The following is a 27,998-nucleotide window of genomic DNA, read 5'->3' on the forward strand; positions in this document are numbered from 1 at the left end:
ATAAAAATATAATACTCTTCAAATGTTATTACCTACATGTTGACAAATTTTTGCTTGCTTTAGGCGGGGTTTTAGGAAGAAGTTCATCATAATTATTTCCAGAACTATTTTTCCTTCCGCGAAAACTTCTCAGCCGCAGCACATACTTTTCAGCAGTGCGATCGCTTCGGATATTTAACTTTTGATGTAAACATTGTATCCCACCGCGTTATAGCATGGTAAATTAAAAACTTCTGAAACATTTGATGACATATTAGTTAGTGAATTAGAATAAATGGAAAAATGGGCGTCTGTAAGTGATTATATACCTGTGATTTTTTTTTATAAATCTCTTAATTTTAAAGAATGAGAACAAAAATTAATTTTCAATATAAATAAATAGAAAAATACTGGATATTTTACTTGTCATCTAGTGTTTTTAAATTTATCGTTTAGTTAATGTTGGATAAAAATTATCAAATTACTATTAACTTTTCCTGAGAATAATTTAAGATCCTAAAAATATTTTAACTTATTTGAAATGTAATTTACATTAGAATTAGATTATAGTAGAGACTTCCTGTAAATTAGATATATAACTACCAACATTTTAGAAAATATATTATTCTTGTATAAAATGTATAATGATTGCTTTTAAAAAATACAAAAGCATAAGGCAGTTTAAAATGAAGAAAAGGAAGTTCTTATGAATTTAATAATATCTCCACTTACACTGATATTTGATATGTATATATATTCAGATCAGAATAAAAGAAAATTTAGGCTGTTGTCAATTGCATTTGTTACCAATGTATAAAAAATGTCTAATATAAAAATCACAAATACCAGAGCATAAAATACTTTTCATATTTTTTCTAAATCAATTGTTTTATTTTTTCCAGGTAACATTGCAGATAGCTGGCATGTGTTTTGTGGCACATCTCTTTGGTTATTTTGTACCAACTATTACATTTATTTATTACTCTTTTTACATAAGTTTCAAAGTAATGCTGTTCCTATGTGCTGTGATTTTTGGTTTGTTACTTAGTCTGAAACCTGAACCATATACAATAAAAACATATAAAACAGAAATAAACCAAAACATAGTTTCTAGGACAAAGGTAAATTTCTTTATTCATATTTTTGTGCTATATAAAATTGTAGATTGTTCAAAATTACTTTTAAACTTTTTATCATATTTGTTGATGGAGATGAAAGTGAATGTAATTTTTCTTTCTTTTCTTTTCATTCGTTTTTTGTCTTTGCATGCTTGAATAATTATCTTCATTGATAATCTTTTTTTTTTCTTTGTATGATGCTTATAAAATAAATCATGTGATTTGTTATTCAGCTATAATATCTTCAGATTACAGAATAATAAATTTAATTCCGATACTTTGAATAGAGTAACAAAGAATCCTATAAAAATTACTTGGGGGACTGATTTTGGTTCATAATCCTTTTTTTGTTCTATATTTTTTCATGAATAATTCCTGAAAGAATTGCTTTATACTTTACATGCAGGATTGATTTAAAAGATGATTTTGACTTTTCATAACTATTTCACAGGAAAGACTAGCAGATTTAAAATTCATACCAGGCAAAATGAAGAATACACCTTTAGTATCTCGAAATGTAGATGATGTTATTGAAGAACTTATTTCTTTATTACTGAGAGATTATGTATCATCATGGTATTCTCCTCTTGTTAAACATCCAAGTTTATTTTGCAAACATTTAAAGTAAGTAGTATGATATAAATATTTAAATTTTTTTTTAATATTATTATTAAACGATATTTTTGAATACCTGATTTATTAAATATATTAGAGCAGGTATAAAATTATAAATAATTATGGTATGTTTGTACTTGTAAGCTCGTTAGGCAGAGTTTCAAGTCATATTATCTTTTTCAGTATAGTTCTCTTCGGGTTCATATGTACCAGTTTTCGAATGCATGCATTTTTCTTAAATTTTCCTTAGGCTTCAGTAAAACAGCCTCTGACCCTCCAGTTTTTCAAAAGAGAAAACAAAAAAGAGTGACATGGAGCTAGGACTGAATTGTATAGAAAGTGTGCCACATTATCAATGTTTTATTATGTCAAATATTCTGCATTAATAGTGAAAATATGAAGGCATTCATTTTCTAGTGTAAGCTTAAATCTGATACAACTTAAAGCATTCTTGTCAGATATAGTTATTTAAGTTTTTCATTACTTTCTCATAACATCATTACTATTTTCTTACAATCAAACCATCTTGGCAATCTTTTGCTTTGGAGAATTTGGCAATTTCCAAATGTGCTCACCTGCTTTCTAGAAAAGATAGATTTTAAATAGAAATTCATAATTTTTCATGACCAAACTCTGAAGCTTGCATCATACCTCTATCCCAATTCAGCTCTAATATCCACATAACATAGATGCATCTCATTCAAGCATTTGTATAGAATGATGAATATTTTATTATATGAAATAGGCAACATCTTTGCAAGTTCTTTTAGCATTTTTAGTTGGTACTAGTTTCCTTTGGTAACCAATTTTCTCTCAGATTATTGACTTTTTAGGTTTGTGGTGAAGCTTCATAAGCCAGATATGGGACATGAGTAATTATTTTTGTTTTGCGGTCTTGTTACTTGGTTATGAACCTAAGCATTGTGAGTTTGGTCCTCGCTATCGCCAATCACAACATTGGTGACCGGATGACAAAAATATGCAACTTTCATGCAGCTATTGTAGCGTCCTCTACCTGAAATAAATAAAATCAAAAGCTGATAAATAATCAGCCAATAAACAAAAAATCGACGCTGATAAATAATCGGCCAATAAAAATGGGTAAGGCGAAACAGCCAAATAATACCACTAATAACAGCAAAAACAGGACAAAATACCGTTTGTCTCACTGGAGGGGGGAGTAATGTGGTGAAGCTTTATAAGCCAGATAACAGCTATGGGACATGAGTAATTACTTTTGTCTTGTAGTCTTCTTATTCGGCTACAAACCCAAACATTGCATGTTCAGTCCTTGTTATCGCCAATCAGAACAGGTGGTTATGTGTTTAGTATGAAATACAATTCTTTTTTTAAAAAATTCATCCTGTTATTTGAGAACAAATGAAAAAAAAATGAATTCAATCGAATCAGTTTGTTTTCAAATTAAACAGTGCATATATTATGAAATAACAGCAGAAATGAAAATCCTACTATGGAATTAAAAACGTGTATTTATTGTTGAACATATGGAAGTGAAAAGAAATCTGCAATTTTTCACATTAATTAAAATTTCACTTTTTGGGCGAGTTTATTTGGGGGGTTTTTGCAATTGTTATAACTGTGTCATTTTCAGAGCTTTGTAGGAGAGTGTCAGGTTGGTGATTTTGAAAGCAGTCCACGATTTTTCACTTTCCATACCATTATTATAAATTGTACATCAAGTTGAATTTTAAATTATTATTAAAATGAACGGAAAGTTGTGTAGAAATGGAAATCATATCATTAAAAAAAGAAATTTTTTATTTTATGATAATGCAAAGATCATTTTTGTAAGATATAAATAGGGAGATATTGGGAGATGTAATCATATATTTCATTAAGTAAGTCATAGTAATTATCTATCAAGTGGTGCTTTAAACCTAATATTGTGCTTGATTAAACTTTGTCTGATGCCTGTTTCTTGATTTCTTTTATATTGTTCTTCTTCTAACTAAATGGACTTTGTAGTGACATGACAAGTCCTCTATAGAACATTTAATAACATTTTGTCGCTTCATTAATTAGCTAAGCAAAACACCTGGTTCAATGCAATTATAAAAATGTTCAATGGAGCAATCTGACATTCATTTGATAGTTTGTTTATATTTGTCTGTTGCCATTCGATAATGAGTAATAAAAACAATTTCTGTGCTGTGTGCATTAATGTTTATATATATATATATAAAGAGAGAGAGAGAGATTATGAAAAATATAGTTGCAGTTATTTTTCAAGAATTTGATTTGTTGCATTAGGTAGGGATCTCCTGAACTCCTATTTTGAAGTCAAGGCACATCCATCTTCAAATTGTTTCTGTGTGCATGTTCTAACAATTGGTATGCTTGTCTGGATGACTTTGAAGATTTGATTAAAAGCAGTTTAAAATAATGCATATGCTTGCAAGTCTTGCTATATTTAACTAATAACTACTCGTTACACTCGTTTGTACATTGATAACTACTCGTTATCAATGTACAAATTTTTGTATGTAATTCCAAGTTCTTTTATACCATATTGTAGTCCTTTCTCTTCTCTTGCCTAGTTAAAATATATTCTGTTTTGAAATAAATATAAAAAAGTTATCATTTAAATGAATGAATTAAACTTTGTTAAAATCAAAATATACATAAAGCCTTAAATGCGTTTTTTAATTATGATTTGTAAAAGCTAGTTGAATTTTTTCCTCACTCCCTCCTCCACTAAAACTGGTGTTATTGTGAGCTGTTTAATAAATCTTATTTATGTTTAAGAAGTAAAAATTAGTACTTTATTTTGTTTATTTTATTTGCAGAGACCTTATTCCTATTAAAAATCAAATTTAATCTTTTTCTTGATGATCCAATAAAGCTGATATTTTTGTCAACTATTTAATAAATCTAATTTATGGTTAGGAAGAAAAATCATTGCTTTATTTTATGAATTTTTGTAGGGACCCTATTCGTCAAATGTTATTTACATTTCGAGATAGGTGTCGAAAAATAGATGATGTTGAGCTGTTTACTAATGATTTTGTTGTTATAATGACTGAACACCTTCAGCACATCAGATGTGCTGTTATAAAGTAAGTGACAATAAAAATTAAGTATCCTTTTTCAATCATTTCTGTTAGTGAATTGTAAAATTTTATGCATCTGAGTATTTATTTGTATTTTCACAGTCCAGCTGAAAAGATCCAACCATATAAAGTTTATAAATTCCTATCTGATAAAGATTCAGAATTGGATCACCTTAGATACCTTTGTGAATTCTTGTTTGCTACTGTATTACCACCAGAATACTCAAGGAACCAGCAGCTGCGTTGTTTATTACGTGAAGTCTTCACAGTTCTTGGTACAGATTTGTAGCTTTTTACCCAGTATGCTTTAACACATTATTTTTTAATCTTAAGCAAAATTGTTAAATAGTAAAAGGGATGATTTTTTTCTCTTATTTAGTTTTTTATCCTGTCATTGACAAACTCTGTGATCCTGATTTTATAAATATGAAATTGATTTCATATTTAAAACAACTACAACTACAAGCAGAAAAACATCGTCGTACTTATGAATATGCTGCTACATATGAAGATTTTATAAAAATGATCCAAGAATGTAATGATGTGGAAGACCTGCAGCGAATGAGGTATAAATTTTGAATATTTATTTGCTCTTGCTTTATCCATTTATTTCTAGCTTTTGTTGTTTTTGTTAAATTTTATTTTACTATTTTTTTAATTTATCATTCTTTAAATCTATATTGTATTAATTTTTCTCAAATTCTGTACAATTTGTTAAATTAACTGACATTTAAATAACTTATAAAATTCTGTTTTAAATTAAGCTCTCAAATTTTTATTCTTTATGCTATTTTTTGGCTATTAGACAAGATCTATATAGATTAGAGCTGTCAAATAGCACTATTAATGCAGAGAATGCATATCATACATAGTATTTTTTAAATGATAGAATGAGTAGAATATTGCTATTTTTGTAGTAAAAACTATGATATTTGCTTTCATTAAAATCATATCACTGTATTCATTCTAGAAAATAATAAGAAAATTAATATTAAGCAATTGAAAATAAGACTTTTGAGTATTTTATTGATAACATTTCATTAATCACATAATTTAAATATAAAATAAAAGCCAACATTATTAAATTATATGCCAAATTCTGTTGTTCCTCTTAACAAGCATTTTGCTTTTAATTTATAGATTATTTCAATATGAATTTTCCTTTCATCGTATTAAAAAGTAAATGTTATTATATAGGTATTATATTGCTACCGAAATCATGCAATCAACAACTATGAGCAATTTGAAACGTCTAAAAGGAATGGATGTTAGTAAGTAATGTCTCTATTTTGTTGAAATATCATGGTGCATACTATTTTTTTTAAACGATTAATCCACAAATGTTTTTTATTTTGTTTTTATGAAAATTGAGAAAATATGTTTCACTGACCATGAAAATTTTTGTATTAAATAAATTTAAATTGAAATCTGTTATTGTTGTTTCTTATGCCCCTTGGATTGAACACCAATTCAAACCAAGTCCAAGAGATCGAATCGCATGATAAGATTGTAAATTGACTCTCCCTCATTCACCAGCTACCTCACAGAGGCACCAATACATTCAATGATATGAGGGTGAGAAGCGTCAAACAAGCAGTGGCAAAGGGTATACATCTTTTGGCCTCTGATGAAGAAAATACTTTTTATATCGCCAGACCTTAGCCTAGATAAGAGCATTTGAACACTTCTTGGACTGGTGCACGCCAGAGACAAGCCTGGACACCAACCAGCATACCAATCATACTCTGGGGAATCCCCCATTTTGTTTTAGTTCTTAGTTTAAACAAGGTGTGGATCTCTGTGGCTTGCAATCTAGAAGAGGGGGGATTGGGACTTAGGCTGCCTTCCTTGGCCAGAGCGTCTGCAATTTCATTACCGTGGAAGCACACATGAGAAGGGATGCACTGTATACTCATTGAATCAGTCCTTGCAAATGTAGTTAATTTGGAGATAATGTCTTGGCTCAACTTGTCATGAATGTGTGGTCAGTCCTTTAAATATTGTATTGAGCTCTTGCTGTCTGTGAGGATCCAAATTTGGGAATAATCAGTCAAGGCGAGGTCCAAGGCTTTGTAATAACTAGAAGTTCAGATCGAGAAACTGAGCTATGGTCTGAGTTTCTAAAACAATGCCCTGATGCCCCTCTATTTGATTTTAAAAATATGCCACTTTCAGTTCTCCCAGACTCCATTTTGCTTCCATCAGTGTAGATTTTCAAGGCTTGATCGGGGATTTCACCAATGACATCAGGGACCAGCTGGCACAACAACTCTGGATGTTTGCTGTGTGTTGTAAAATTAATTCTCAAGTCTTCATTAAAAATAATATTATCAGTAGTATCATTATAAGTAGTTGGTGACAATTGAGTAAAAGGAGTGCATGGCTCAACATCCATATTCTCCAAACCCTGTCTGCACATCAAACCAAGGAGGAGTTTATCAGCCTGTGATTGCTCATCCAGTTCAGTAAGAAATTTGAGGTCCTGTTATGAAGCGCAAAACTTTTAAGCTTGGCCTAATACTTTACAAAATTTGCCTCTCTTCACAGACATAATGGCTGAAGATCAGATTTGTATAACACAATTTCATTTGGGCAGCAGTGTCTGAGGTTAGTGACAATTCTGGCTACACTTAGCTGTATTCTCTATAGTTTTTTTAGGTTAGATGGTGCAGCTATTTGATAAATATGATATCCGTACTCAAGAATAGGCCAGATAAGAGTGGTGTAAATAATTTGAGGAGTTTTAGCATCTGCACCCCAATCCCTGTCGGAGATCTATTTTAAAATCTGGAGCGTCTTTCTACCCTTTTCAGCAAGTCAATTGATGTGTTTGCTGCAATTTATTTCTGTATCCAGGGTAAACCCTAAGCAGGGGTGTTTGTGCTCCGGGGAAACCCCGGAATTCCGGGGATTTTGAACTTCGATCCCCGGAATTTCCGGGGATCGTCGTTCAAAAGGAAGTAGGAATAATAATGAATTATTTATTTTGATCTGGGTAATTTTGTTTGCTTTTAAAGCAGAAAACGCAAGGTCAGTGTGTGTGGTGAAAACTTTTCCTTTCTTTCTCCAAAGGCAGTGATAATGCGTGAAAAGGGAGAAAAAACTTCTTTTTTGTTCTTTCCTTATTGCGAGTTATGACTCATTCCCCCGGTTCTCGGACATTCTCTTCTGGATTCTTTTCGGCAAGTAGGCGCGGCAGAAAAAAAAGGGGGAGACTTCGTTCGACCAGATGTGCGATAACGTGACTCTGGGTTCAAAGGTCTTATCTCTACTGGCGTGGCGCCAATAAGTAGAGAAGGGGGATTTTTCGCCGTATTAGCTATTTGTCATTGATCGCTTCGGAACTTTTTTTTCTTCGCTGTGTAAAATTTTCGTTTCATTTATTGATGCACGTTTAAATTTTTCGTTTCGCTTATTGAAATATTTTTTTATTTATGTACGCAAGAGAATTTCATTTAGAAATTTCAGCATATGAAACAGAAATTACCCCTTAAAAATTCATATCTAATTAGTTTTACAGCATTAGATCCAGAGCTAAGAGGTAAAACCAGTACAATATTAGCTTTTGAAAAATTATCATCTTTTATGTCCCATATTTTTAGTGATAATGAAAAGTCAAAAGTAGAAGCTGAAATAAGGTTATACCAGAGTGATATTGATATCACCAAAGAAATGCTCTACACATCTGATGAAAGTGGAAATCAAGTCAAGTGTACAATTGATAAATATTGGTCTAAAGTTTTTAATTTAAAAGATGATTTCACAAATGATTATAAGTATCCTACATTTGCTAAATTGGTCAAAGCCTGCCTTAGCTGCTTCCATGGCCCATTAGTGGAAAGTGCATTCAACTTAATGGATACACTTGTCACTGACTATAGAACCTCTCTTAAGATTGATTCCCTAGATGCAGTGCAGACTATTAAATATGATTTAATGGCTTCTAAAGAAACCTTATGTGAAAAATATGGCTCAAAAAATCCAATGACTGATCCAATTCACAAAGATCTCTTACTGAATATGAACAGAAGTTGGAAAACATATCAAGAGGACTTAAAAACATGTATTTCAGATGAGTCACCTATAAAAGTCTCTGAAAAACCTTCTACATTAGCAGAAAAGCAAACTGCTTCTACCTCTGCATGTGCAGTTCTCGAGGAAATTTCTTCAACTGTAAATGAGGAAAATAAAAGTCAACCTTCCTGCAATTATGAAGTACACCACAAAAGAAAGACAAGCCCACAAACATCAGAAAATAAAAAAAAAGCAGCAGAAATTAGATAATTTTTTTTAAAAGAATTAATTCAGGTAATTTAAAAGATTTGCATAAAATGTAGTAGTTTATATGTTTGAAAATTTATGGTTATTAATTTTGCAAAAAAAGTAATTCATTGAACTTTTATAATTAGGTCATTCAATACTTCATAATTGTAATTTTTCATTTCTCCCCCCCCCCTTCTCGAAACTCCAAAATGCCGGTAGTAAGTCCGTAAAAGTTTCAGGGGATTTTTTGGGGTCCCACAAACACCCCTGCCCTAAGTGAATAGGTGCCTTGGTAGTCTCAAGAGTTTATCCCTTCAGAAAAATTTTTGGTTGAAAAGTGAACAATTGTCTATTAACTGTGAAGAGACAGCTTAAAGGTTTGGTGGTGTTGAAATTTAATTTGTGCTCCTCTGCAAAACACTGTATCCTCACCAACATATCATTGAGGGAATTTTCCAAATGGATCAAATCTATATCATGGTTCCAAATAACATCATCAGCAAAAAGTCCAATTAGGCAAGGAGAAGCAACCTTTTCCATCCCAGCCATAAATAGTGAAAAGAGGGTGGGGCTCAAGACTGATCCCTGAAGGATGCCCTGATATGTTCTATAATTTCCAGACAAGGTGTTTTGATACTTGACTTTAAAAGATCTATTCTTCAAAAAATCAGAAATCGACTATAGAGTGCAACCTCTAATATTAAATTCAGAAGTGCATTTCACTAGTAGCATGTTTTTCCAAACTTTGTTGAAAGCTTTAATTAGGTCTAGGAAAACGGTCATGGTAAATAAATTCTTCTCATCATTAAATTTATACTGAATTGTAACTATGTAAATAATGAATATAATCCAGAAATCCAATTTTTCTTTGTAAATTTATTTGATAACTGGAAAATACAGTTTATTTATTCCAAAGTATAATTTCTACTTGTATATACATAAAAAGTTATTTTACCTTCCCATTATTTAATTTTTTAAATAAATGAACTGCTACATGGGCAACTAAAAAGTTATTCTCAAAATATTTATAAGCTAACTTTTATGCTCATCTTTCGTGTTTTGTGAAATTAGATATTTATAAATTATTTGTATTTTCCTTCAGATATCACTAATTGAATTTTCTTTCTGTTGCAATTTAAATGCTTTTATTATCAAACAGTCATATTGTACTTCTTGTAATGAATCATTATATTGATATTGCAATTAATTTCAATACCATTTAAATTTCAAAATAAAATAGTTACTATTTTTCTAATTACATACTATTTATTTCTATGTATTATTATTTGGTATCTAAAATAGTAAAGACAGTTATTCTGTATGCATTGTCTGATAATGTTCTTCTTTCAGATAAAGAATTTGTACCTCAAAAAACTAATAAAGGAGATCTGTTGCAAGCAAGGAACTTAAATAGATATTTAAATCAGGTGAACTGTTAAAATTGTGTTCTTTGTTGAATGCTTTAAAAATATTTTAAGTTTTTGTGTATGCATACATTGGATTCAGATATTGTTACAAAATGATTAATTTCATATTATGTGTGCTCAGATGTCTAAACAAATTTATAATCTTTCTTAATTATCATTTATTATATATTATGTATAAATATCATAAATTATAATATGTTAAGTATTTTAACATTGTAATGTGTAACAGCTTAAATTAACAAGATGTATAGACAAATTTTGTTATTAAATTTCACATGTAAAATTCTAGGATAAAATAGAAAATTACTATTTATTAGTAAAAAAATCAAACTTAATTTTTTTAAGAAATGACATTTAATAATAAATTTGCCTAATATTGTTACTGAAATGTTTTGCATTAAAATTGCTTACAAAATTTTATTATTTTATTACAATTTTGAAATTTGTTTTCTGTAAACTAGCTTTCCAATAAACTTTAATATTTTGTCTTAATTTTGTTGTAAAATTTACTATAGGACCATTTGATATTAATCACTTAATTTTATTTAAACACTCAGAAATGATTTTGAAACAATTGTGTAGTTAACTGTTTAAATGAAAAAGACTTTTCTTCTTAGCTTCATTTTGCCAGAGCTCAATGTGAAAAGAGATTGAAAGCAATTGGTGGACCAGATTATGTTTCTTCCTCCAAGGTTGCCAGTGAAAATCTGAGCAGAAATATTTACATGCCCGGACAAAAGGTTTTGTCTATGTCAGTAATAATGCAGTCTGCTTTCTGTAGACGATATTTGTCAAAGTTTCTTCAGAAAGATGAAGTGCATTCACTCTTAGGGTAAGAGTTTTCATTTATAATTGTATTATTGTTTAAAATTTCTCTCTTGGTTATAAAAATTATTTAATTAGTGCAAAAATTCTCTGTATTTTTTTCCTAATATATTTTGTAAAATAATTCAGTAAATTAACTGAGCTAAAAAATCTAATTGCTAAAAAAAAAAAAAGGAAAGAAACGTTTCTTTTTTAAATTTTAGATGAATGTTACTTTCTAATGTAAGTATCTATGAATTAAGATTATATTGTCGCATTGAAAAGAGTTAGTTGACTCTCCATGACCGAATGGTCATAGCACTGATCTCATACTCAAGGGATTGTGAGTTCGAATCCCACGATTCACAGTTTGTGTAAATATTTAATTAATTGATTTTATATTTATCTTTATTTCATGTTCCAGAAGATTCTGGATATTTCTTTAGTTTCCCAGATAAGTGTTCTGGACTTTTCTTACTGTCTCCAGAAAAGTATTCTGGGACTTTCCCTGCTATTATAAAAGCAGAAGATTTGTCAGTCACTGTGTTCTGAGTCCAGAGTTCAATTAATAAATTGGTTTAGCTCTACTTCTTGTGTGTGTCATTCAGTTCTAAATTAAAGTATCTATATGACAATATTTCTTCTTTTAATTTCTTTATTTACTACCCCAGGGAACTTTTATTGCATTTTCTATCTATCATGATAATTATGCATTTGCTACCTAAGTAACAATAATGTAAATAATTATTACTTTTAAATAAAATCACCTTATTTTATGTATCATAATAAATTTTCTTTTACTACTGAATGAAAGTTTCAGTGGCAACTTAAGTTGATAGCAAAAGATAATGACATCAACTATGTTGTGTATCATCACATCCTATTTAAAAGTTTTGGATATGATCTTTTTATATTTGAAAGTAATTACTAAAGTTTGAAATGATTTAATTTTAACATTAAGTTGGTAATATTCTGTGTAATAAATTTATATATTAAAAAACTGAAATTTGTTTAAGTGCATGGAACTGTTTTCTATGGTTTTGAAATTTACAGAAATATGTGTTGTATCATTCTTAACTTGTGACATTTATCAGTTGTAATTATCACTAATTAATCACATACAAATTGAAATAAATCTTTCACTTTTTAGTTTAAACAAGAAAAAATAAAAATAACAAAATGCACAAATTTGGTTCTTTCTTTACAAAAATTCAAGTATTATCTTGTGTCCTTTTTTAATAAAAGATTTTCCTTCTATTTCTAAATTTTTCTGAGATGCTTACATTTAAAAAATACAATTGTGTTCTACTCATTTTTCAAAGCATTTAACCAATAATCGATTGTTTCTGTATATTTAGTTTTTGGGAAGCTGTAGAAGAAATGAAGTCTTCTGATAAAGTAATTATCCTTGTTGTAAATTTTATGCATCTATAAAAACCTATTTAGTCAAATGAATAATATTTTTTGAATAAAAAATAGAATTTATTTTATTTTTTACATTTTTTTATTGAATAATAATGTTGAATAGCAACATGAATATTTTTAAGATTATTTTTATCTTACATCTTGCTTTATAGGAACACTGGCATAAATTAGGAAATGATATTGTTCAAATGTATATTCATAATCCTTCTAGTAGTGTAAGATTGAATAAGAACACATTGAAGGGTATAGAAGAATTTATAATGGCAAATAAAGTAAGAATTTATACCTCCTTTACTTTTTCCTGTCAAAAGTAAATAAAAAAAATTTATCTTTCAGTAAATATTTATTAACAAAAAAGTATTTTTTTAAAAAAAATTTCAGGGTCCAGAAGCTTTCTTTCAGGCTCAGGAAGAAGTGTATAAATCATTAGAATCCAATTACTATGCTTCTTTCATTGTCAGTGACATTTATCACAAAATGTTATCTGATGTGGATAAACAAGGGATTGATTTTATGCAAGAATCTTCCCGTAAGAATTTATTTTACACTATTCTTTTACAAATTTTAACAACTATCAAAAATTCATAGATCTAATTTCTAAAATTTTCTAAGTTTGACTTTTTAGTAATTAATGTATTATTTATAAGCATCTAATTTAAAATTGTTTTTCTTGCTTTCTAAAAATAACGTAATTACTGATTTTTCTATTATGAATAACAATGGAAATATATTTATATATAATGGCACAGCTATGACAGGGATAGCTATTTAAATTGTAAATTAATAATAAAGTATGTGAAAAAAAAGTATCTCCAGTTTCACATCCTCGTCTTGTCTGGCTGGTTGAGGAAGCAGTGGGTAATGGTGCAAACCTGATCTTCTTTTTTACCGTTTTGGGGGGTTTGACTTTTCAAAACTTTTTGTGTGATGTCTGTTTCAGAAACATTATCGTAGAAACAGGGTTTCAGTCTGTCGACGGAAATATTGACGTTTCTATCTTTCACAAGAAGTTCGCTTAATAACCTGATATGGTCCATAGTATGGTGGTTGTAAGCTCTGACGAACACTTTAGGTTTGGACGAACACATGAGAACAATTTTGAAGGTCTTTGAGAGATAAAAGGTTTCTTTCTTCAGTGGTATGAAAATGGAATAGTTTTTAACATCTTCAATGATAGCCTTAAGCATTTTCACAAATTCTGATTGGGGTTGAAACTTGGTATTCTCAAAGAAATCGTGTTGTAAACGAATGCTTTCACCATAAAGAATCTCTGCTGGAGTAGATTGGAAATCAGCTGTCCAAGTTGTTCGTAATCCGAGCAATATTAGCGGACGCGATCTTGTCCAACTTTCATTGGCGTGACGCATTATGCTCGCTTTAAGTATACAATGCCAGCGTTTTACACATTCATTTGCCTGTGGATGATATGCTGCAGTTCTATTTCGTTTAAATCCTATCAATTTTGACAGTTCTTAAAACAGTTGTGATTCAAACTGCCTTCCTTGTTCGGTGGTGATGATTAATGGAATTCTGAAGTGTGAAATCCAGCCTTTTAGTAAGTTGTCTGCTATTGTTTCTACTCGAATATCCTTTATTGGAATTGCTTCTGGCCAACAACTGTATCGGTCTACGATAGTTAAACAAGATGATGGCATGGGGCCAATGATATCTAAATTGATTTCTGTGAAACATTTACTAACATTGTGATATTGTTGAAAAGAACTCTGTACATGCCGTGTAACTTTGGATTTTTTGACACTGTAGACAGTTCTTAGTCCAAGTTCTTGCGCCCTTATTTATCGATGGTCATACAAACTTCGATGTTAATAATTTGGTGGTAGCCTTGATTCCAAAATGTGCAAGATTTTGAACATTGTTGAAAACAGTTTTCCTGAATGCTTCTGTTATGAATGAGCACAAAATATGTAACATCTGGAACCCAATACAGGAACTTTTTTCTAACTTGTGAGAGGAGTTCTGTGGAGAAAAAATTTCATTTAACTCCTTATCTGTTTCCTGTGCCTTAGCTGTAGCCTCATAATCAAGAACTGATGGAAGTTGCAGTTCGTCTATTTTTTGACAGTGAATCGGAAATGATGATTTCTTTTCCCGATATATGTTGAATGTGAACAGTAAATTGCCCAATATATTCTAGATGTCTTTGCTGTCGAGGTGTGGCTTTCTGTAACCTCTGGTGGAAAGCATAAGTTAGTGGTTTGTAGTCGATAAAAATTGTGAAGTTTCTGCCTTCCAAAAAATGTTTGAAATGTTTTACAGAAGAATTTGCTGTCAGTAGTTCTCTGTCATATGTGCTGTAGCGTTTTTTGGTATCAGTCAGCATTTTGAAAAAGAAACTAAGAGGTTTCCAGATTCCATCTGCTAGTTGTTAAATTCATTATCAAATGCATCAATCAATAAGGAAATGTGCGGTGCGCACTTTTTGATGGATGAACTAGAACCGTTGCATGACATAGCTGTTGCTTACTATTTTCGAATGCTTGAATTGCTTCTTCTTGTAATTGACGTTTTTCTTTTTCCCTTTTAGATACTCATTTAGAGTAGCTTGATTTTCCGTACCATTAGGAATAAGATGATGGTAAAAATTTATAATTCCTAAATTTCTTTGCAACTCTTTTATTGTTTCAGGAAGCATAGAATCTTCAATAACTTTTATTCTTTATTTTGTTGGTTCGAAACCATTTGTAGAATTTCGATGACCTAAAAAATTTACTTTGGTTTGGGAGAATTTGCATTTTACAACCTTTAATATCAGACCAGCATCTTGTAGGCGTTGAAAAACTTGCCTAAGATGACTTAAGGTGCTGAGATTCATCCTTCGATGCGATGAGATTATCATCAAGATAGCTGAAGCAAAAATCTAAGCCCCGTAACACTGAATGAAGAAATCGTTGAAAGGTTTGGGCTGCATTGCGCAAACCTAAAGTCATTCTTCTGAACTCAAACAAACCGAAAGGTGTACAAATGGCTGTTTCCTCTATATCAAATGGTTCAACTGGAATCTAATGATAGGCTCTTTCTAAATCAAGAATGGAAAAAAAATTTACATCCATATAAATTTTGTGTAAAATAATGCAGGTATGGAATGGGGTATCTGTCAGGTTGGGTAACAGCGTTCAGAGCTCTGTAGTCCCTGCAAGGTCTCCAACCACCTGTTTTCTTTGGTACAAGATGTAATGGACTTGCTCAAGGACTGCTTGAAAGTCTGGAAATTTCCTGCTTCAACATATATCCGAATTCCTCTTTTGCAATCTTAAGCTTGTCAGGAGCACGGCGACGAACTTTTGATGTGACATGAGGGCCTTTTGTTTTGATGTGATGGACATCAAAATGCTTAGGCTCCTTAATCAGAGAACTCGGCCGTGTGATTTCCATGAATTCATTAAGAAGATTAGATATTATTGATGAATCATATGTTGCAGAAGCTATCGCAGTGAGAGAAAAATTTGGAAATGTAGTCATTTTACCAAATGAAGACAACGATGTGACAAAGTTTTGAGAAAATCTGCTCCAGTAATAGCTTTTGAAACATTTGCTATTGTGAATGACCAAGTAAATTGGCGACGAAGTCCGAGATTTAATTTTAGCGCTTTGGTGCCAAACGTTTGAATTTTGAGCCATTGGCGGCAAATAAAATAAAATCTGATGCTTTACGATCTCTTTGTTTATTTACTGGAATCAGCTCCCGTGTCGATTAAAAATCGTTTGTCGGTTGATTTATCATATAAATATAAGCGGCAACTTTTCTCGCCAATATTGCTGGTCGCATCAAATGATTGGCTTATTAGTTTTCCGGATCTTCCGTTTTAAACAGACATGGTTTTAGGCGATTTTGTGGGGGGGGGGGGCATTTCTTCCAAATTTATGGTGGTACCAACAAAATTCATAGCGATTTTGCTTGGATTTCGATCTAGGTCGTCTTCCATATTCTCTAGAGTTGCTGCGTGATCTAGTATTTCGAGAGAATTCCTCTTTTTTGTTAAAGTAGCTATATTTGCTTGCAGTTCTTCTAATTTATGTTGGCCGGTTGAAGAAGTTGATGCTGGCAATGAGTTGGCTTCTTTACTTGGCATATTTCAGAAGTGCTGTAAACAGCGATAATTTTATCGGCCATCTCTGCAATATTATCAATAGTATTATTGCTGATTGATAAAATAGCTTGGACTTGCTATGGTAACCTTTGTAGCCACAAAGATTTAATAACTTCAACCGAAATAGAATTTCCTGCAAAGCTTATTTGCCTTAGGAAATCGGAAGGCCGTTTGTCGCCAAGTTTTCCATATCAGTCAAAAGTTTTTTTAACCTCGACTCCTTGACATCAGTTAACCTGTTTAACAAAGCTGTTTTTAACTTTTCGTGTTTATTATCTTTAGGAGGATCGGACAAAATATCAACCACAAAATCTAAAACAAATTCGTCTAAAGCAGCGACGGCAGTATTGCATTTAGTTGCATCTTGAGAAATACCGCTGTTTACAATACTTCAAGCTGTAAAAACCATAGTTTTGGTTTGTTTCGCCAAAAATTTGGCTGTTTAATTGCAATTCGACTGACTTCAGGATCTGGAATATTGAGATTTAAGGCAGATGACTTTTCTTCCATTCTAGACATTTTAAAGGATTTTAACGAACGTATCTTAATTTCTGATCACTTGTACAGAAGTCACAACATCCATATTGCTTACGGTTGAGCTTTCAAGATCATAGATCAAAGTTCTGGGTCACCAGATGTGGAGGTTGAATGTGTTGGAGTATGGTTTACATATCCATCTTGATGAGGCGATTTAGAAAAATACTAACTTTATTCACAACACATTCATGCATATTTATATAAATATTTACATGAAGACATATTTGAATTCTCAGTTGGCACGCATCAGTAACGAAATTATGCAATAAAAAAATAAACTGGCTACACAAGAAACAAAACAACAAAAAACAAAAACAAAACAAAAGTTGAGTTTTATTATCAGAATTGTTTTTTGTTTTATTTAGAAAATAGAATTAATTTTATATATCTTGTGAAACTTTCTTTATATTATCTTGTGAAATATTTATATATCTATTTTAATTTTTTCTTTTGTTTATATTATGCACAGTAGTATAAAAATGGCCTGAGGAAATGTTATGGAAAATGTACCTCATGAAATCGATGTATATGAAAACGAACATACTCACTTTTTAAATTTATAAAGGAAAAAAATTATGATGAAAATTTGCAGTAGCAATTTTAATTTTTGATTTCATTTATAGAATTGAAAAAGTATTCTGAGTATTTGTTTTTCAGCTGAACCTGAAGATTTAGAGTCATCTATGGAAGATGTCAAAGAACCAAAAATGCCTGAACCTTCTGAAGTTTCAGTTTTTGACCATTCTAGTTATGCCAGATCTCAGTTAAAAGTATTAACAGAAAGACTGAGTTACAAGAAACAGGCTCTAGAAGCATTAAGAAACAATCCAAAGTGTGAGAAAAAAGTAATCATTTTTTTTTTCTGCATCTTTTCTATAAAATTACTTAAGCAACATCGATGAAAGATGCATCTTCTTAAATTTATACTCATTGTTGTATGCATTTAATTTATTTAAAAATTTGCTCATAGGGCTTGTAAAACCTTTCAGTGGAATTTTCTTTAAAAAAATTATCGTATGATATTTATTTATTTTTTTAAATCAGCTAGATAATTTTTAATTATTTTAAGTAAACCATTTTTTTCTATTTACGACTTATATTTACATAATTATATGAACAAACATTTCTGAAAATGGTAATTATTTTGTAAAATTGAATTTTTATTGAATTTATTCTGAATATTTAAGTCTGTATCATACTTCAGCTTGAAAGTTGAAAAGTATAAAATATCTCAAATTCTTGAAGAAAATAACTATTTTAATTTTACCATCATAATATGAATAATTGCAATTAAAAAGTATTATACTCTTAATTATCTAACAAATTCAGATGGCAACAATAAAGTGTTTAAGATGATATTAGTACTTAAAAACTGTTTACCTGATTCTTCTTGTTATACAATTTTATTTGCATTATAGTTTGATATTAATTATCAACATTTTACTAATATTTTTGGGTTGATTTTTCAATAGGTTGTTTCTATGTTAGAAACTGAAATTGAGAATTTAATATTAGAACAAAATATGCTGGAAAACCATATAGAGAAAACAGAACTGTGGATAGAATACTTAGGAATCTGGCAAGCTACAATAATGGAAGCTATGGTAAGATTCACTCATCTGGATAAAACTATAACTGGTGATTTAGCTTGTTAAAATAGCTTGCAAAATTTCAATCAAAATATATTAATTATGTGTTATAGAACTAAATCTTATATTAAGAATATGTTTTCTTTGTAATCCAAATTAGAAATAAATAAATATTAAGTTTAAAAGCAAAATGAATTAAATGGAATAAAAAGGAAGGAAATAAAGAATCCAGCCTGAAGACTTTATTATGAGTTGCCCCCAGGGATTCATACCAGGGATTTTTTTCTGTGTGGTGTCTGACTTTCCTCCAAGTATTGATCCCTTGTGACCTAAAAATCCCAGGAAATTGAGATTTTTGAAGAAAAGAATTAATATCAATAAAGGAATGTCAATAAATACACAATTACAATAAGCAAAATATTAATTATATAATTAGCAAATATAGTAACTATAAGCATATTTTCAAAAACCTCAATTTCTTGCGATTTTTGGGTCAATATTTGGATGAAAGTCAGACCCCTTGCAGAAAAAGGCCCTGGTTTGAATCCTTGCTTGAGGGTGACCGTTGATAAAGTCTTCAGGCGGGATTCTTTTTCCCTTTCCTTATTATACCATTTAATTAATTTTACTTTTAAGCTTAATATTTATTTATTTTTAATTTAGATAAGTTCATTTGTGTTTTAGATGTAGCAGCATTAGCACACTTTTTAAATACAGTGTATCTCTCTTTTAAAAGCTTTGTCTCATTTTTTTTTTAAACTTCAAAGGTAGTTTCATAAAAATTGCTTTATTTTTTTTAAGAATGTGTTTTCTTTGTAATTTTATGTTGTCTCAAATTCACTAGATGTGTAATTTTTCATCAAATAAGATATGATATAGCAGATGTTATTTTTACTTAAAGACAATCAAATTTATGTCTTCAATTAAAGTTAATTGTCAGTTTTTGGAATTTATAAATAAATCGCCTGCTTGCTTAACAATTTCTTCCACTATTATATTATCATAGTTGAAGATTGTCTATCTCATAATTATATATTTCTTTAGGAAAAGAAGGAAAATGATAAAGTTGTTCCATACTTTGTTATTCGAGTTCATCTGGCTAATGATGCTGAATATGTTCCAAACAAAATGGCTGGTTGGGTTGTTGCAAGAAGTTTAAATTCCTTCCACAGTCTGCATCAGAAATTGGTTCCAGTGAGTAGCTATTCAGAATCATAATATTATTATAGGAATTCAGATGTTTTAGTATTGCGATTAGAGTTATTCATATTATGTATTTAAATTAGCAACAAAGAATTAATTAAAGGATTTCTGTGTATTCTTTCATTAAAATATCTTGGGTGGAATGTGAATCTAATGCACAGAGAATCGAATCAAGAGAGTTACAAACTTCTAGAAGGATTAAAATTCATTTAAACTCAGAATTGTTCCAATCCAGCAGGATTGGAATTACTTGTCAGACACAGTAGATGGCATTTTATGTACCCAGGTTTCCTTAACATTCCCTAAGAGAATATTAAATGGTTTGCATAATTTAATAATTATAACCAATAATATTGCAATGACTGTCAATTCAAAATACATTGTTCATGTATCATACACTTTGATAAAAATCCTACATTCCTCCAACCAAAAAAGAATGAGAATGAGCAAATGGATGTTAATATTTTTGTTTTAATTTTTTTATAAAGTATTGAGGATGCTCTAGATTCCAATATTGATATGAGGAGATTACATCTTATTGATATGGTTTTGTATTTTGATGTTAATTTCATTTTATCTTGAGAAATTCATTAAAAAAAGAAGTATTTTTGTAAACACGTTCTGGATTAAAGAATATAATTTTGTATTGTTTTAAACTTTTTACATAACTTTTATCTCTATTTTGTATATTATCAGTATTTTCATTTCATGGGACTTGGTCCATTTTCTGTTTTACTGTATAAAATTATATTATTTTTTCCTTACATGACTTTTTTTTTTGTAATTTCCAGGCAGCCTCATGGTTGAAAAAAATTGATTTGCCAACAAAGCCCATTTTTAAGACTTTTGAAAGAAATTATTTAGAAAAAGCGAAAAATTCCTTGCAAACATTCCTTTCAGTAAGTTGTCAATGTATATAGTTCTCATGTTTATATTTTTTAAGTTTAAATTGCATCAAAAAATTCATCCAAAACTTTGAGGTTTTGCATATCTCACCTGGGAAAACAATTGCTTAGTTTACTTTTAAAAATATATAGGTTTAGAAAATGAATTTTAAATTCCTATTTAATAATAATTTACATGTAACATATTTTTAACATTTGTCTGAGTATACACTGGAAATTGTTCTTCTCATGTTAATAAATAATGAGACAAAAAAAAAATTGTATGTAGATGGTGCACACAAATTACCAACTATCTACAATTTGAGAAAAGTATTTTGTATCATATCATTAATTTTTTCTAAATAAGAATTGAACCTTTGACCAAATGAAAGAAAACAATTCATCACTATGGTTAAATGTACAGCATGACTCTATTTCACTTTTAAATTTCTATAATTCATTTTTGATTGAAAAAAATTAGAATTTATTCAAAATAAGGTTATTGATTTGCACCTACTAATATCACTTTTTAATATATAAAAAAATGTCAGGAAGCAAAAAGTAATTTTTGTAATAGTTATTTTTTAGTAGTAAAATTTTCTTTAGCAGAATTTTTAAAAAAATTCAAACAACTAAACTAAGCAATTGTTATATGATCTTTTTACTAAGTACATCAGCTTCTAAATGTTGTCACCTTTGGCTAAAGTAGTTAAGATATAAATGATCACAGCACCCACATTCTTTCATATATATATGTAAAGGATTTCGAATCTTGTCAGCTAAATAATATATAACATTATTTTGGTTGAAGCAGAATGCAGGTTGAAAGACACTGAAGAAACAATTGTATTTTTAATTTCGTTTTATTCTTCCTCGGGAGGCAAGAATGATTATTTACAAGAAGGCGCAGTGTGGCACAAAGGCAGAGGTAAAGAAGGAGGGGAGGAAGGACAAAACAAATAATCACTAGTCTTATATAACATGGGATTTCCGGCCACGCACCAATTCAATACAGGTGTTGACCTTGAGAAGGGCAACTGAAGTATCACTTTCATTTGATACGTAGTACTGATGGCGCATTATTTTTACAAAGGAATTAATTAAACCAAAAGTGGAAATAGATCAGGAAATAAGAGAATATTTTACTATGGGCTAAGTAAAGATATATATGTATATATATAGTGATATTTTAAACTCTTAATTTAATCCAAATTAATTTCCAAAACTTTATCTTTATTTAGCCCATAGTAAAATATTCTCTTATTTTTTTTATCTCATTCCACGTATGAAGCTGTGTAAAAATTACTGCGCAATCAATCAATCTATGTCTTAAATGAAAGTGATCCCTTAGGTGCCCTTGAAAAGGTGTCAAAGGTCACCATGGGTATTGAATTGGCGTGTGACTGGAAATCCCATCTTATATAAAACTAGTGATCATTTGTTCGTCCCTTTTTTGACTTCTTTCATTACTTCTGCTTTTGTGGCAAACTGTGCCTTTTTGTAAATAATCATGTTTGCCTCCCGAGAGAGAATAAAACGAAATTAAAAATATGTCTTGTCTATGCTTTGAACCTGCATTCTGCTTCAAACAAAATAATGTTACATATTATTTACAGGATTCGAAATCCATTATATATATATATATATACAGTGGTGGCCAAAAGTGTGGACATTTTTTGAAAGTTTCATGTTTTTCAACTTTGCATGCTTGTAGAATATATTAATTTTCTTTTACATACAAATGTGTATATATCAAATTGAAGGTAATTTAATGTAGAATTTAATAACAAAAATGGTATTACAATATCTGTATTACAAAAACAGTTACACTCATTTTAGTAGAACAAACAAACACAAATCGTTTTGAATAATGACGTGTTTTGTAATAAAAGCGTACTAGCCGATCACAAACACTATTCTGAGGACCAATCAAATGTATGTAACTATAATTTAGGTTATTTGGATGGTAAAAGAGTTATTGTTGTGGAAATATTTTGCGGAATGATGCATACTAGTACAATTAAATAGAATATTGCTGTTTTTGAATATTTTAAGTCCTTTTTTTTAATTAAACTAATTTTATACCATGTCACCAACAAGAAGAACTGATTGGACATCTACAAAAAGAAGCCGAATTCTCATATTGAGAGAAAATGGCCTCTCTTATGCTGAAATTCCAAGACAAGTTGGTGGTTTAGTGACTTGTTCTGGTGTACGAAAGTTCTGTTAACGTTATAAAAAGGGAAATCAATGAAAAATAAGGTCAAATCAGGCCGAAAAAAAATGAACAAGTGCTACTGCTGAGAGAAAAATTAAACAGCTATGCCTTCAAGATAGAAAAATTTCGTCAGATGCCATTAGATGTTAAATGAATGCAGCGGGTATTGCAGTAAGTTCAAGAACAATAAGAAGAAGGTTATCAGGATTTGGATTACAAGCTAGAATTCCAAGAGAAAAACCATATTTAAATCAAAAGCAATGCGAAAAACATGTTAAGTGGGCAAAAGAACACATTAAATGGTCAGAAAATCAATGGAAGTAAGTAATCTGGAGCGATGAGACTAAAATATCACTCTTTGGTAGTGATGGTAGAAAATACGTGAGACGTAGAGTAGGTGAAGCGCTTCATACTGATTGCATTGAAGAAACTATAAAAACAACAACAAATGCCATGATTTAGGCATGTATGTCTGCAGATGGTGTGGGCCGAATTCAAGTGATTGATGGCATCCTGAATGCCAAAAAATACATCGAAACTGTCCTGGAACCAAAACTGATACCTCCATCAGGAATTTCTTCCCCAACAAAGCACCATTTATTTTTCAGCAGGATTCAGCTCCACGCCACATAGCAAAAGTATGCAAAGCATGGTTTCAAAATAAAGGCATAGATGTATTACCATGGCCAGGAAACATCCCTGATCTCAATCCAATTGAAAATTTGTGGCCACGTTTGAAAATTCTTGTATGAAAAAAACGTCCATCCAATAAAAGACAACTTATTGAATCTATAATTGATTCTGGGCACCATGTGATTACGAAAGATGAACTCCAAACACTCGTTCACTCGATGAAAAGACGCTGTGAAGCTGTCTTAAAAAATAAGGGTTATCCTACAAAGTATTGATTGTGTAAGTATCACTTTAAAAAATGCAAATCTAAGACAGATCTTACTTAGATGAGCATAACTTTTTTTTAAATACAGATATTGTAATAATGTTTTTGTTATTAAATTCTACATTAAATTACCTTCAATTTGATATATAAACATTTGTATTTAAGTGAAAATTAACATATTCTACAAGCACGCAAAGTTGAAAAACATGAAACTTTCAAAAAATGTCCACACTTTTGGCCACCACTGTATATATATATATATAAAGAAATTTCTGAAAATTATTTATAAATTAGTCTTAAAATGCCATTCATTTGTTTAAAATCATTATTCAAGCCAACAATTGTTTAACTATAATAAACCATAATTAAAAATAAAAGCTTTGTTCAGATATTTCTTTGAGTGAAGCATTATATATAATCATTTATGTTATTATTTGATGTTGAATTTTTAAATGGAAATAAAATATATTAGAAATTATTAAGATTTCATTTTTCTTTTAATTCTGAATTGTTTACTTTTTATCTATTAGGCAGTGACCAAAGATGATGGTTTGAATAAAAGTGAAGCTTTGTATGATTTTTTGAGCCCAAGTCCGGAATATATGAAACATCCACCTGGTCCTCCGAAAAAGCCTTGGAAATTTAACATTCTCCAGTTCTTTAAAAAGTAATAAGATTTTATGTAGTTTTTTTTTCTAAAATATTGTAGATTTTATTTATCCATATAATTAATATTAACAGTTTTCCACATATAAATAACTTTTAATAATTTTTTTTTAAAAACGTATGATTTACTTATGTATATAGATGTTTTTATTATTGACTGATTTTCACTTCTTATGATATTTTATATTAATTCAAAAGATAGATGAAAATTGATTCCTTTGAACATTTTAGAATGCATTATGAAAAAATGAGTGACAGATAAAAGAAGGAACACTTTTTTTCCAAAGATGCAAAATTTGTTGGCATACATTCATAGTTATATTTCCATTCGATTTTTATATTAGGTATGAACCTTAACTTCTTAATATTTCGAAAATTGTGCTGTAAATGCAGATATATGAAAATTAGAAGTAGAATTAAGCACATTAAACAATATCAGCTGATAACTGCTTGTATTGATAGTGAGTTCTGTTTTTTATTATTGTATCACCAAATGTCATTGGTTGTTCAGCAACTAAAATTATTATAATGAGTTTCTGTGATGATGATATGTGTAATGCTTAGCAAATAAATTAAGAGCTGTACTATTGTTTGTACAGAGATATGAGTGGGGCAAATAACGATCTAACAATGGATAGATACAGGAGTCAATTGGTGTGTTATGTCTTAAGCGGCGGTCCAATGACCTGTCACCTCACGGATTTGGTCATAAATCTGACATCCGACCCACTGGGGGACCACACTCCCCCATCGCCCGTGGTACGTCTGTAGACATCGGTGAGCTTCCCGCAAAATATCGGTAAATGGATAAACATTAAAGAGCTGGAAAATCTCTTTGGGCTATGGGGGGGTCAAAGAAACTGAGGGTTTTGTGCGGTCGAAAGGGGAACGCGTGCCGTCTGAAGATTTATCCGGTCGTGGGACCGCGGCTTTACAGAGATAAGACAATGATGTACGGATATATACAGCAGTATTCAGATTCCACATTAATTACTTATGAATTTAACACTAAGAATCCAAATGCTTTTTTCAATAGTTTTGACTTAAAGCTTTGTTAAAAGTTTATAGTTCTTTAATTTTAGAAATATTTGGATTTATGGCATATGAAGGATTGAATTCATCATAATAGTGAGTCCTGTCAGCTAAAGCTCATCATTTTTCTTTCAAAAATTGTGTCATGTGTCTTCAATGAGCTTCTGTGGACTTATTTTTTTCCTTGAAGGATAAATATGTTGCTGAAAAGTTACTTCCAATCAAATCATTGTTCAGATCTAGGACAAACCATAAGTTGGGATTTCATACAAAATAACATGCAAGCTATGAATGCTGTTGGTTTCAGAAATATTTAGATCATAGAGCATGAGTGACCTTAATATATGTTTTAATAAAATTTAATATCTATACAAAATGCAGAAATCTTAAAAAAGAAATTCATGTTTATTTTTATTGTTATACAATAGAAAAGAATGTAAATTGCTCATTGTAAAAAAGTATGCATATTTTAATATTCTTTATTTTTAAAGTTTAATTATTCTTTTAACAAATTTCCTTGAAAATATTTAAAAGATTTTATTGAATTATTTCAGCAATATGAATAATTTTTTAAAAAATACTTGAAATGCATTTATTGCAAAGCAGAGCTGCATTTTTTATTAAATATATCTGTTTTGCTTTACAATGCACTTTTAATGGTAAAATAAATTATTTCATAAAAATGCACTATTGTGCATTAAAATTAGATAAATTTTTTTTCTTCTTATCTTCATTTCCTCCAAAACTCTAATGTATTATGTATTAATAAAATTTATTTCCATAGTGTTCAGAATACATTAGGGCAGTTTGATGATGCAGATGATGAAGAATTACTTTTCCTAGATGACATAGATAAGTAAGTTAATTTAATTATTTGATTTATGAATATTATTTCACTGTTTTATACTTCATAATTTTTTCAATTAAAAAAATCTTTTTTTTGCATTTTTATAGCAAAGAAGATAGGAGAGATTCAATTGCTGAACCTTTGTATACATTGATTGGAGAGATTTTTGAATTAAAAGGTGTTTTTAATTGGTTGCGAAGGTCTTTAATTATGTTTGTACAAATAACTTATGGACAAACTATTAATAGGTAAGGTTCCCATTTAAAAAAAAAAATTAGATTTGTTAAAATTATGTAATTAATATATTCTATATCTGATATTGCATCTTTCATATCATCAGGCAATTGCGAGAAACCATTGGTTGGATTCTGTCAGAACCAATGCTACTCTATTATTTACAAATGTTTCGTGACACAATGTGGCCATCAGGTGAATTGGCTCCCCAAGCTGAAGATCGAACAAAAGAACAAAAACGAACCACCAAAATTTTAGCAAAGCAAATGTTCTTAAATAATACTCCAGGTAAGATTCCTCCACTTCTTTGTTTTATACACATACAAGAAATAAATTAGTTTGCATATAAAACCTATCTTGATGTTTTAATATTACATAAGTAGGTCTTTTTTAATGCTGAATTAATAAGTAGCAAATGTAGATGATAATTTATATATATTTATTTAAAGATTATAAAAATTTAATTTTGTCCTTAATCATTTGTTACATTTTTCAAAATAAAATGTTTATTAAACTTTTTAATTATCATTTTTGATACCAGATAATTTTTTAGTCACATTTATGTCAAACAATAAAATAATGTAATAGAAATGCTTTTTTTTCCCTCTCCAACTAGAAATCTTAAGTAATTTAATTGGAGCACAAAATGCTAAAAAAGGATTGTCAAAAGTATTTGATGCTTTGCAAAATAAAAATTTCAACAAACAACTTATATATGTAAGTATCTCAAAAAATATGAATTTTTTCTTAACTCTTCCACTTTTGATTTATCTTTTCTAAAGTAATTTTTCTCGTATTTTTTTTCAGAAACTGTTTGAAGCTTTTTTGTATAAATATGCACCAGAATTGAAGCAGATAACAGTTCTGTACAACATTGACAGAAGAGAAAGTGTTCCATAAGTTCTGTTTTATATCATTCCTTACCTCTTGTTCCTGTGATATTTATGAATTTCATGCAATTCCTGGCTGATAACAGTAAGAGCTTTTAATTGTGAATATGTTTTGTATAAAAATATTTATATAGGAAAACAGTGCATAGTATTATATGTTATCTATGGTGTTTAATAAATATTTTATAT

At 29.8% G+C, this 27,998-nt stretch overlaps 1 protein-coding gene across 1 annotated transcript; it reads left to right on the top strand.

Annotated features, from left to right (window-relative positions):
• Window positions 1-138: 138 nt before the first annotated feature.
• On the top strand, window positions 139-27,986 carry LOC129971677 (sorting nexin-25-like). The gene is made up of 22 exons (XM_056085652.1): window positions 139-292; window positions 882-1,100; window positions 1,549-1,721; window positions 4,658-4,789; window positions 4,886-5,058; window positions 5,163-5,349; window positions 5,981-6,054; window positions 10,397-10,473; window positions 11,091-11,305; window positions 12,636-12,675; window positions 12,855-12,974; window positions 13,084-13,231; window positions 18,006-18,193; window positions 18,821-18,952; window positions 19,982-20,131; window positions 20,932-21,039; window positions 24,671-24,807; window positions 26,623-26,694; window positions 26,793-26,933; window positions 27,026-27,207; window positions 27,536-27,636; window positions 27,727-27,986. The coding sequence occupies exons 1-22, from the start codon at window positions 275-277 to the stop codon at window positions 27,817-27,819; spliced, it is 2,880 nt and encodes a 959-aa protein (XP_055941627.1). The 5' UTR covers window positions 139-274; the 3' UTR covers window positions 27,820-27,986.
• Window positions 27,987-27,998: the final 12 nt, after the last annotated feature.

This window comes from Argiope bruennichi, chromosome 6 (genome assembly GCF_947563725.1).
Source record: "Argiope bruennichi chromosome 6, qqArgBrue1.1, whole genome shotgun sequence".
NCBI lineage: Eukaryota > Metazoa > Arthropoda > Arachnida > Araneae > Araneidae > Argiope > Argiope bruennichi.

Excerpts from the sequence above, each read along its gene's own strand:
- LOC129971677 (XM_056085652.1), top strand. Across the intron at positions 12,975-13,083 it reads AATTTATAATGGCAAATAAA|GGTCCAGAAGCTTTCTTTCA; the intron begins GTAAGAATTTAT and ends AAAAAATTTCAG. Across the intron at positions 26,695-26,792 it reads TTCCTAGATGACATAGATAA|CAAAGAAGATAGGAGAGATT; the intron begins GTAAGTTAATTT and ends GCATTTTTATAG.